We start from the raw sequence: 12248 nt of genomic DNA, 5'->3' as shown, positions 1-12248 counted from the left end.
CACAACCAACCATTTCCACCTCTCATCCAAGCAACAATAGATGTAGCAATCAGACTCAATGAGGTTAAGGGGGTTTTCAAGGTGGTTTTAGGGATCGAACAGGGGTGGGTGGATGGTTTCGGGGGTCGGGGATGGGTGGTAGAGGCCGGTCGGCCATTTTCGGTAGTTAAGGGGGTTGGACAACCGGGTTTCGGCAAGTTTAGGGGTAAGGTTAGGGTTCTGGAGAGGCTAAGGGATGGGCCTGGGGAAGGGTGGCTGGAACTTTTGTTTTGTTTTTAAATTTTTTTTTATGTTTTTTCAATTCTTTATTTTGGACCATTCACATGTTGACACGTGGCAATTAAAACAAAAAAAAAAAAAAAAAACTTTCAGCAGGTCACCAGTCATTGGGGCCATTGGAGGCAAACACATATCATAGTTGGGATTATTAAAGTGTATTTTACCTATTCTATAAAGCGGAATGAACATATTATAGAAATATAATGAACATATATATATATATATATATATATATATATATATATATATATATATAGTTACAATGAAAAGAATATACTATTAACATGTAATGAACGTATACCTAGAGTGAAAAGAACATGCTGTTAAATAATGTTATTTATCTCCATGTTCTTTGATTGTCAAAATGTATATTTATTTGTGACATAATGTTAATTGTTTATTTTGAAATGTTCTTTGAATTTTGTGTTTAGATTATAGTGGTTGAATAAAAATAATGTTCATATTACCATTTCTTTATTAATAATACGAATGTTCTTTAGATATATATATAAAAACATAAAGCTGGATGTTTTTTTATAAAATAGATATATATTCTTTACAAAACAATTATATGTGATGTTCTTTATAAAATAGCTGTATGTTTTTTTCCAAAACAACTATATGTTCATTCCGCTTTTTTTTTATAAAAAAACCAGATGCATTCGCCTGCAGGGAAAAACTTTCAGCTATATGGCTCTATCATGGTTTAGTCGTTTGGCCTCCACTCTTTTATATTACCCCTTTTCAATGTTTCCACGGACTATATATTATACGTATGTATAGAAGGTATTCGGATAATGTTAATGTATGGGTTATGAAGACACATGGTGTTAGGAATTCGTTGGTGAATTATTCAAATTTTCGGATTTGGATGTTACCTGGTCATTAAAGGTTACCCCTATTACTTATTCTAATAATTAGGGAGCTTTTCCTTAGAAGAGACGAGGAATCTAGTGTTTACTGAATTACTAGTATGATTTAAAGGAGAAAAGAGCTCGGAGTTTTGAAATTCAGGGTGTTCCATTGGATTACTGTGGAGTGAGGACCTAATGGTAGTAGTGGTAGAAATGGAGATTAACATCAGTAAAAGACCAAAAATAGAGATAGCAGTCATAATGGATGTGTGGAGAAGGTCCTGTTGGGTTGGCCATTTCAAATATAGTCATGTTAAAGCAATAAATCCATTCAGATAGAATTCTAATTTAGGACTCCAGGACACTTAAGATTAGGTCGGGTCAATTTTTGACGGCTCTGACTATTTGACACCCTTATGTATCAGCAATTCAGTAATCTTTTATAAATATGTGGTAGAGAGATCAAATTATTTGAGTGTTTCTGATATCTGTCATATATAAAATCAAGGTTCGGTAAAGGTAGCGACAAAGTTGATGTGGTTAAGGGACTGCACTGCACACTATCGGTGAAGTTAATCGGTGAAAGGACTGGACTCATTCGCAACTACGGGCAGGTTGAGGCGAATGAAAGAGGTTTAGGAAAGGTCATCGGATTAATGGCAGTAAAGATGACCAAGCACTCAAACTACATGAGCAGACATTGTTTCATTTTTCTAAAGTCCTATCCTTCAATCTTTCTCAGGATATAAACAGCTGCGAAAATGACAGCATATGGAAAAGGGGACTATAATGCACAAAAGAGAGAAAAGATGCACCCAAGGAAAAACAGTCGTGTAATATTAACTTTAAGTTGCATTATAACATCCTATTGGTAACTGTCCTTCAGCTAGTCACATACTGGTACGAAAATATGCACACATTACAGAATAGTCAAAACCCGCTTATCGAATAATAAAAGCATTAACAGGTAAGATTAATACCATAAGGGCAGTCCTAAGTTCTGATTTAAGCTCTGAGGTGGCTAACATTACCTTAAGTTAACCCCAGTAGCTTAAAACTGTTTATCAACACTTCAGAAATAATCAGAAAGCTGTACAGAGATTAGTTTTTATATTAGATGAACACTCGTGTGAAATAGAAATAGTACTCGGTGGGTTGCATAACCTAATCCTCTTAGTTTCAGTGATGTTCATGCAGGAAACTGCAACTGCAAGAGCATCCACTAATCCACTGTCCTCTTCCAACTTGCACGAAGAACTTGTCGACCTGCTTGTCGACGAGTCATTGTCTGAGTCAACTCTGTGTGAATAAGCTGGCTTATCCTGTTTATTTTCTGATTCATTCCTTTTTTTTACAGTCACGTCACGTGAAGTCATTCTCCTACTTTTGCTCGGTGTTAACTTAAGGGTCAGTGTCTTCAAAGGTGGATCAGCGTAGAACAAAAGCCATGGATGTTCTGTCACAAATAGAACATTGTATTAGAGCACCATAACATGAGCACACACAAGCAAATTTACCAATTCAGTTGATAATGGCTTTTCGTACCATCACACTTATATTGTCAAATAGCACAAATAACTGAAGATAAAAGAGATGGAAATAAACAATCAAAACATGACCAGCAGTTAATGGATTTTACCCTACCTAACATTAAGAAGCTGGGGTGAGAGAGGGAGGGGGGGGGGGGGGGGGTGGGTGGGTGTTGTTGAGGAGTAAAGATGTTTCCTCTAGGACAGGCAATAAGAAGTGATAAATAATCGAGTGGGGGTAGTAATGCTTGAAGGAAGAGGCCGTGATGGTAGATTATTACCCTTATTTGGGGGGTAATTCTTATACCTAGGCCCCATAAGCAGGGGTGTACTTGAAAACCCTGAATTGGGGGTAATCTATTACCTTCTCTTCCTCTCTCTTTTTCACCAAAATTACTAACCACCTCCACCCATTCTCAGCCTCTTTATTACCTCCCTTCTGCCCATCATGATTAATCGCATTCCAAGCAAGCCTACAAACAACTTTTTTCCTCATTTCTTAACTTTCTGGAAAATAAGAAAATGTGCTAAATCTTATTGACTTGTGCAATCTCACTGTCAAAAGAAACACTCTAAAGTTGAATTACTCGACTCGCAGCAACCATAATGGTTGCAATCTTCATTATTCTAGTTAACAAGCATACATAAGCACAATTAATATCAACCCCAAATATATCTCATTTGCTACAGTACCAACATCAGCAATTCTTCTACACCGGCAACCAAAAATGACCAAGCATGCATAAATTCCAAGAGTGAAAACAACTTTAGCATCATAGATAGATTTACCATCCTCCCAACTAGCCAATAGGCCCAATACCCTAGATTCGTATGTAAGCATCACAACTAACTCAGCTTTAAATCTGCAAAAAGTTTAGCTGCCTCCAGTTCACCTCTCATAGACTGTCACCATCTCCACTGCAAACATGCTCCGTAGCTAGTTAACTTGATTTTACAAGCTTGAACTATCAGTCTAACCAACTACAATGATAACCTAAACACTCATAAATATAGATATAGTGATTCGATACTAAACAAGGAGGTGCTAACTGCCTCTGTTGACGGCTTCCTCTCAAAAACCTCCCCTCCCGAGTCCCACTCAAACAACTCATAAATATGAATTAGAAATGGAAACATAGGATTCGGTCACAATTTCTGTAGCACACAAGCAGATATGAAAATGGGAAAGGATATGGAAACATAAAATTCGGTCTTAACCTACATGGCAGAGAAACAAATATAAAATGGGAACAGATATAGAAACAGAAACTCATTAAAGATCAGATGATCAAGGTGAGGGGAAGGGTTACAAATATTTGAGGATAATACTAAGAAAAGATTTAGTATCTTTCAAGGGTCCCTTTTTTTTTTTACTTTACCACTGATAACTCTGCTATACGTATATGTACTCGAATAGATCTGCCATCAAATCTACAAATTGAACAAGAAAGAAAAAGGAGAAATCCACTGTAACTCTAAACATAAGATCCTCCAATTTCTAGTTTGTCATTTTTTCGCATCAAATATCTGTGACTATTGTCAATCTAAAAGCCTAGAAATAAATTAATAATTAAGATATATGTGGAAATGAGTGCAATTGCTTAAAACATCATCACATGACCAATTTTAGGGCGAACAGCCGAACACATTTTGGATGCAAGAAGCAACCTGTGAAACAAGCAGAAGAGGGTTCTAGACTTTGCAGTGGAAAGACCAATAAGAAAGACTGGAACTTACTTAGTACTTCATCGGCAGATAGTCTTGTTGAAACATCTCTTGTTAGCATACGAGCAATTAAATCCTTAGCAGGCTGTGAAACTGTTATCCATAAGCCACTATCAAAATTAAGATCCACACTCTTGATGGACTCGAAACAAGCTTCTAAAGAGCTTCCTTGAAAGGGTAAAACACCAATCAAAAGTGCATGAAGAAGCACCCCAGCACTCCAGATATCCACCTTTTCTGAATATTCACCCGCCAAAATTTCAGGAGCAACATAAGCCGGAGTTCCAACCACACCAGACAAGCTCTGACCTGAAAGGAGACATCAAAGAGTAAAAAAATTATATATTGCATTTTTTTTCTCTCCTCCCTCTATCCAGTCACTATCCCCATTCCCCCCTAGTGTATGTCTGTTGATTGGAGAGAGATGTGATCATGTGAACAGCAGATAATTGACAAACATACCACATAAACAAAGACATACACGACATGAACAAAATCCAGGATTGCCACTTCTTCGAGTCACAACAATATGACCTCAGACTTCATACCTTTATAGAAATTTACATAAAATATACTAAGTATTTAAAAGCACAAATCATACGAATCGAAAGTGATGCTTATAAACTGATGACCATAAATTGCAATGAAGAAGACCTAACATGGCAAGCTCTTAAATGCAGCATCAAGCATAATAATTTATGAGCCCACTTACCATTAACAATCCTAACTGCCAAGCCAAAATCTGCAAGCTTCAAGCCCCCTGAGGATGTAAGAAGAACATTCTCTGGCTTTATATCACGATGAACAACACCCATATCATGACAGTATTTGATGACCATAACAAGTTCTCTTAGTATGTTAGCAGCCTGCTGCTCACAATATCGCCTTTCCCTTGCCATTTGGTCAAGCAATCTCCCGCCAGAGCAAAATTCCATCACAAGATAGAAAGATTCAACATCCTCATACACTGCCTTGAGTGTAACAATGCCCACATGTCCAGACAAATGTTGCATAATCTCCACCTCTCGATGCACAGGTTCTTCCCCTTTGGCTAAAGTTTTACACGCAAACACCTCACCACTTGCTTTGCTCCAGCACATTCTCACAGACCCGAATTTCCCTTTCCCAATCGTAGCACCCAAATAATAATCCTGCTCAATTTTTTTCTTCCTTCCTGTTCTGGTAGCTGCATCTATACAACCTATTTTCCTTTTAATACCTCTCGTAGGTGACCCAGAAGGCAAGCTACCATAAGGTGGAGCAGTAACGACACCACTCACTCTACTCTCGGACAATCTACAATCATCTCTAACTACATCTTCCTTTCCCCTTTTTCTTAGCCTAGAGTAATCTTCCAACGATACATGAGACCTATAATATGCTATTGACGAAGTATATCTCCCACGATTCAATAGCTCCTCAACTCCCTTCCTTTTCTTACTCGGTGACTTCATCTAAATCCTAAATTACTAAAAATCATTCATCAGTCCACATTGTCAATTACTCCCTACACTCACCCTAACTAATCAGTAATCACTACTCAACTGAACATTGTTGCACTAATAACAATTAGCAAATTACATCAAACTACAAATTAAATCAAACTAATGCTATAACTAATTCATCAATAAAATGGACATAATTTTCTGAAAAGCAAAAGTTCAGAAACCAAATTCTTTCTCTATCATTGGAGCAAGAACCCGCCACCAACCCAAAGCCAACGCATCAAACCCCTCCATTGTTGATCAAATTCTGAAGAAAACCCAGGGTAAAAAAAAGACCCAAATCAAAATACGAAACTACCATAATAAATCAACAATAAATCCCACAAAAAAAGAAATTAAATTGAAAACAAAAGGAAGGGTATTAGCCTACCTTGAAAATCAGATAACTTTTTAATTCTCTTAGTAACACCCATTTCAGATCACCAACTCAGTAATTCTTCCACAAACCTATACAATCAAACAACCAAAAAATCAACAAACCCAGAAACAAAAACAAGATTATAACATCAAAGATCAATCAAATGAACCAAAAATCAAAAAGAAAAGAAAAGCAGGAAAGAGAATACCTTTGATAGAAGAAGAGTGAAAAGAAAGGTAAGTGAAATGAAGAGTGTAGAAGAGAAGAAAAGAGTGAGAAAAAGGAGTATGAGAGGTGCTAATAATTACTGGGAATACTGTATTCAGGGAGTACAGTAGTCTTCTTTAGTATGGAAAATTGTGGGACTTCGAGGAGCCCGTGAGAGGGAACATTAGTGTATGTCTATGGTGGGGCTTAACGTTTAATTTTTCATTTGCTTTGTAAGAATTTCTTCTCAAGGAGAAGATTAGGGCTGAGTATAAGGGGTTGAATTATATCAAATCGGATTGAGTTGTATCAAATTGGATTGAGTTGTATCAAATTGGATTTTTCCATTAGTGGATTTGATTAGCATACAATTTAATGAGTGGACGATTGACATATTATGACTTTGCATATAACTGGTTTTGGAAAATGAAATGTTTTTAGAATATTTTATTGGGAATTAATTGCGATTTTGATGTAATTTTGTTGTTGCAATGAGAAATAAAATGAAGTTCTTGAAGAAGATCGACCGATTAATACATTTTGAAAGAAGAAAGCAAGCAATTAGACAAATTTAGAAAAAGTTGTAGATTAAAATAATACAATGTACATTAAAATACAGTAAAATTTTCTTTTTTCATATACTTACATGATCCAAATAATATAATGTACATTAAACATGTAACCAACATTATAACATATATGTTTATTAGAATATAATACAATGTACATTATAATACAGTAAAATGTACTTTTTCATATACATACATGATCATTTATACAAAATGTACATTTACTATATGAATAATGTTCCTTAATATTATCATGTTCTTTACTAATATTACAAATGTTCTTTAGATTTACAAAAAAAAAACATATAAAACTGGATGTTCTTTATAAAATAGCTATATGTTCTTTACAAAACAACTATATGTTCTTTACTGAACAACTAAATGTTCATTCCGCCTTTTTTTTTAAAGAAAATCGGATGTACCAAGCATTGTGCATTCGCCTCCACAAAGAAAATTTCATCATAATAGTGCCACAATTTATTATTCCTTAGTTGGTGACAATTATTTGAAGAATTAATGTCAAATTTTAACTTGTCAATTATGATTGATTTGTAAATGATTACAGTACTTTTCATTTTAATTGTAATTATCACCATCGATTATTTATCGTTCCATTCAAGCCAATTGCTTTTTTTTTTTTTTTTTTTTTCAACATTCACATTGAGCTATGAAAGGTATTATAGGTTTCAAAAAATGAAAGGTATTATTGTATATTTAGGTGGACACCAAATGACCAAACTACCAAAGCCCTCACTTATATAATAGAGATAAAAATTATAAACAATTATATTGTGAATATATATACCAAAGATAAATACAAGACCTCATATTTTATTTTTTGAAAGACAAAACCTCATATGACCAACCACACTTTCTTACACATAAAATCACAATACGACAGTATGATAGAGCAAAGCATGATCGTCGTTGTACTCCTACATTTTTTGCTCATTATTACTAGCCAATAATGATAAACAGTTTCATTTACCAAAGATGGAAGATTCGAAACAAGAGTTGTACATGATCGATGACAAATACATTGAATGGAGATTCTTTCAAAAAATTCATTTATCTGCTGGCTTTTATCAAAACTGTCATCAAGCGGGCTTCAAAAACGCCACACCTGAGTAGCAGGACTCATCTGCCTACTTTTCACCCACCATAGCTGCTTTGTGCCTATTCCAATTCACTGATAGCATCATCTTTCTTATTCAAAAGGGAACGGAAAGTTTCAGCTCTTTCTATAAATCCAGCTTCTACAAAAGCATTCGCCAATCTATCACAGAGGGATCTATCAAAAACTGAAGAAGTGGAGTTCTTCCATTGATCTATTATTTCTTCTACTTCTTCAATGTGGCCTAGCATCAAATATGAAGACAAGATGGGCACATAATTGCGACCAATCATTTTTTGCTTAGTCATTCTTAAGGATTTCCATATCTGGTCAATCATATCCTTGTTTCCAAAGCCAGCATGAAGTAAGATGAGGAAATCATAGGTAATCCATTCTCTCTGAGTAACGGTCTTTTCAGCTTCTACAAGAGAGCTACCCCCAGAACTGGAAAGTTGGCCCGTTGTAACATAAATGTTAGTAAGGTTTCGGTAACTCACCCAACCATCATCAGAGTGAGGATCTTGGCTCATCTCAGATAGAACGCTTCTGACACCATCAATGTCGAGAGTTGCAGCACAAGAGCTTATCCAAAGGTTATAAGTAAAGAGATCTGGTGCCACCTTATGGCGTTTCAGCTCTTCAATAACTGAAGAAACCTTCTCCATTTGACCCACAGACATGTACAAAGTCATCATCTCATTGTAGGTAATGGCATGGAAGGATAGACCTGACTCCATCATACGCTGAAAAAGCTCCTCGGCTTTATCAGTTAATTTAGCACATGCATAGGAGTGGAGGAGAGCTGTGTATGTTTCATTTGTTTTAGCATCATGTGGAAGACCTTCAAAATATCTTTCAGCAGCATCAACCCCAAAAACTTTTGTCATCAAATCAAGGCGAACAGCATAGTCAGAATCAGATAACTTGAATTCATTATGAGAAACCATCCATTCTGTTATCTGTATGGTAACAAACCATTAGTTAACTGACCATTAACTCGAGCATCACAAAGCACTTAAGTAAAATAATCCTACCATGTATATTAGTCAGAAAAGGTCAGAACAATCTCAATTAGCAACATAAAAACAGAAGAAGGTGAAGAAAAAAGAAAGAAAAGTGTGCTCTCTCCCATAAATTGAAGCCAACATTCACATGAAAAGGCAACGGAAACAATGACAATCATTGGATATTTCACAGCATAATTGAAGGCTAGCCACTGTATTTTAACAGAAAGATTTGGCACAGAATACATGGGGGGTATGAAAACAGATTGGGATTTTTGGCCCTCTCTTATATGCCTAATAATATTGGCAATGAACTTTTTTCACTCATTGTGACAACAGTTACAACAACAACAACAAAGCCTTAGTCCCAAAATGGTTTGGGGTCGGCTAACATGAATCGTCATAAGGAATTGTGCGATATATAAAGAAAAGGACATAACACATTATAACAGTTAACTGTGAAAAATTATAACACATTATGCCATTCATAGAGAAGTATGAGGTTTAGGAGCAGATGGTTAGCAAATATAGCAATACTAAAATTCAGAATTAACTAACATCTTTGCAGCACAGAATTCCTACAAAAAAAAAAAAAAAAAAATGAAGCTAGTTCGCATCTCGGGACTACTTATTTTCATAGTAGCCATAACGAAACAAGTACTCATATAACATCATTCTTACAACTTATTTTGTGTTGCCCTGATGACCACACACTAGACCACAATGGCAGAATCAACCATAAATTCTCTTTCTTCAATCTTAAAACAAAAATTTCTAGACCTATTCTCATCAGACGTAGTCAAGGGAAATTGCCATAAGTCATTTTAAAGTAGCTCACACAAGTTAAAGGTCAACTCTTCTGATTTCTTCAGTATCACTGTATCAGGCCTATCTACCTTGCTCATCTCAGTTATATAACAATTCTTGATATCCTAACATTACTATCAATAATAACCCATTCTAGATTCATGGAAGTCTAATAAAAGAAGCCTCCATACCACTCCAAGTCAATAAGATGGTACAGTGCAGACATATAGGCTCTCTGACTCAAATATCTAAGCATAACTGCAAGGCATTTGCCATCATTAATATTCTTCCCAAAATAAATAAAATAAAAGCTGGGACTCTGAGAGACAATGATAAAGTTGAGCACGTCCAAAGAAAGAGCTACAACATGTTTTGATACTAAAGTCAGGACAGAAATGTGAATTCGGCACATTCCACAGCAGCAGTACATCCATTAGCAGGTTTTAAGATATAATCCCCAATAAAAAGGCACTATCTAACGGAAACTATGGGTGATTTCTGGTTTCTTTATCCCTGAGACAATTGTATTCTTAAACCAGCTTACTGGGAACTTTTATATTTTAACACAAATACTTACATTGTATGATAACAAAGACAAGGTCAAGAAACTCAAAAACTTCAACTCTTCAAACCAGGTTAATTCTGAAAATTTTACAAAAATAGTTGAAGCTGCTGATGCTTAAATCAAACAACACACTCATATGGCCATCTTTAAGTAATACAGGCTTAAAATCATAAAGCATACGAGTGTATACTTCAACTTCTGTGCCAAAATTAAGCAGCTTATGTTTCTACTCAGTACTCCCCTGAAACTATTTCCCCAAATAAAGAAGTGATATTCAGAGTATTTATTATTCACAGCAGAAAGCCAGAAACACCATGAAGCTTCAAATGTCACAAGACTCATAAAAATTATAACATATTCCTCATTTCAGCAAGGTTACAAAATTGAGAGCAATACAAAACAAGCACACCATCTAACTCACAGACCACACATGGACATCATAGTAGAACCTCTCCTTGTTAGAACCCAAATCACAGCCATATTCAAAGAACTACTATAACTTCATTCGGTTTTGGAATCAAGACTAAAATTTCTTGAGTATCATGAGTTCATGACACGATAGCAAATTAGCAAGTTAGAAGCCCTCTCTTGCCTTCTTTAGTCTGTTGTCTCTACCATAGACATTATAGAATTCGCTCAACATCAGAGACTACCACTTGCAACATCACAAGTTTTCTGTACTCAACCCTTTACATTGTATGAAGTAATATTTAAAACAAGAAAGGAGACACCAAGATTCCAAAAAGTTTAGATCTAAATCAATTCTTGTACACCTCATCTAACAGACCCAATGACATAAAGTTAGTACTCTAATTAAATATCCCAATTGTAGAAGCTCTATGTTCCAGCATAGTAATCAACCAAATTGGTACCCCTTCACCAAACACACTATATAATATGAAATCTAGCTATCAAAACCCAATCCATTAATCAACTCCAAAAGGTAACAACTTTCTCCGAACATCTCAAAACGACCTCACATTCAATAACAATGTGACTAGTCTATAATCTATATCATTGGGTGCAATTCACTTAGATATTTTCCCTTCATTTACTTAATTATACTACTTACAAAATAGCTTGAAATTCTAGTTCTTTATGATTCAATGCCATAACCCTAATTATACATATAAATGATAAGCTGAATACACCAAAAATTCAACAAAATGTAGGAAAAATACCTCAAGAGCGTGCTTATAACGATTAGATTTACGAAGGTCTCGAGAAATTTGACGGAGTTGAGGGAGAGTAACGGAATTGCCCTCATTGATCCATTTCTGAATAATATTAGTGGCGCTTCGTTTAGGAAGTCGAAGACGGAAGATCCGACTCTTCAAATCGTCGGAAATTAGAGAAGAAGAATCTTCAAATTCCAGGGTTTCGGTTGTTAAAGCGTCGGAAGTTGAATTGGAACTCAGAAATTTCACATTGATTTTGGTGTTACTGCTATTTGTAATTGTGATGATTTTTCTGCAAAATTGAGAGAAAAGTTTGAGAAAGTGAGCTTAATACTGAAAATGGAAGATGAGAGAGAGAGAAAGAATTACCGTCTGAGATGGAGGAGGAGACAGCGACCTGCCATGGCGTGGGTTGATGCTGCACGGTGTGACTATTGTTGGCCTGCTGCTAGCTTGCTAGAGTAGTTCTCGTTTGGACTTTGCGATTCCGAGCCAACAAGATCTCATATGACTATTACGAGTATTAAATATGATATAAATCATGACAGTTTAAA

At 35.6% G+C, this 12248-nt stretch overlaps 2 protein-coding genes across 2 annotated transcripts; both read right to left on the bottom strand.

Moving 5' to 3' along the window:
• Positions 1-1951: 1951 nt before the first annotated feature.
• LOC145588428 (serine/threonine-protein kinase PEPKR2-like) lies at positions 1952-6653 on the bottom strand. The gene is made up of 5 exons (XM_081645077.1): positions 6459-6653; positions 6263-6339; positions 5100-6139; positions 4400-4696; positions 1952-2589 (listed from the first exon to the last, which is right to left on the bottom strand). The coding sequence occupies exons 3-5, from the start codon at positions 5839-5841 to the stop codon at positions 2216-2218; spliced, it is 1413 nt and encodes a 470-aa protein (XP_081501203.1). The 5' UTR covers positions 5842-6139; positions 6263-6339; positions 6459-6653; the 3' UTR covers positions 1952-2215.
• A 1184-nt stretch (positions 6654-7837) lies between these two features.
• LOC145588427 (pentatricopeptide repeat-containing protein At5g09450, mitochondrial-like) lies at positions 7838-12216 on the bottom strand. The gene is made up of 3 exons (XM_081645076.1): positions 12064-12216; positions 11698-11986; positions 7838-9099 (listed from the first exon to the last, which is right to left on the bottom strand). Exons 1-3 carry the CDS (start codon positions 12096-12098, stop codon positions 8203-8205), a joined length of 1221 nt encoding a protein of 406 aa, XP_081501202.1. The 5' UTR covers positions 12099-12216; the 3' UTR covers positions 7838-8202.
• Positions 12217-12248: the final 32 nt, after the last annotated feature.

This window comes from Chenopodium album, chromosome 17 (genome assembly GCF_948465745.1).
Source record: "Chenopodium album chromosome 17, dcCheAlbu1.1, whole genome shotgun sequence".
NCBI lineage: Eukaryota > Viridiplantae > Streptophyta > Magnoliopsida > Caryophyllales > Amaranthaceae > Chenopodium > Chenopodium album.
This window is presented reverse-complemented; position numbering and strand designations above follow the sequence as displayed.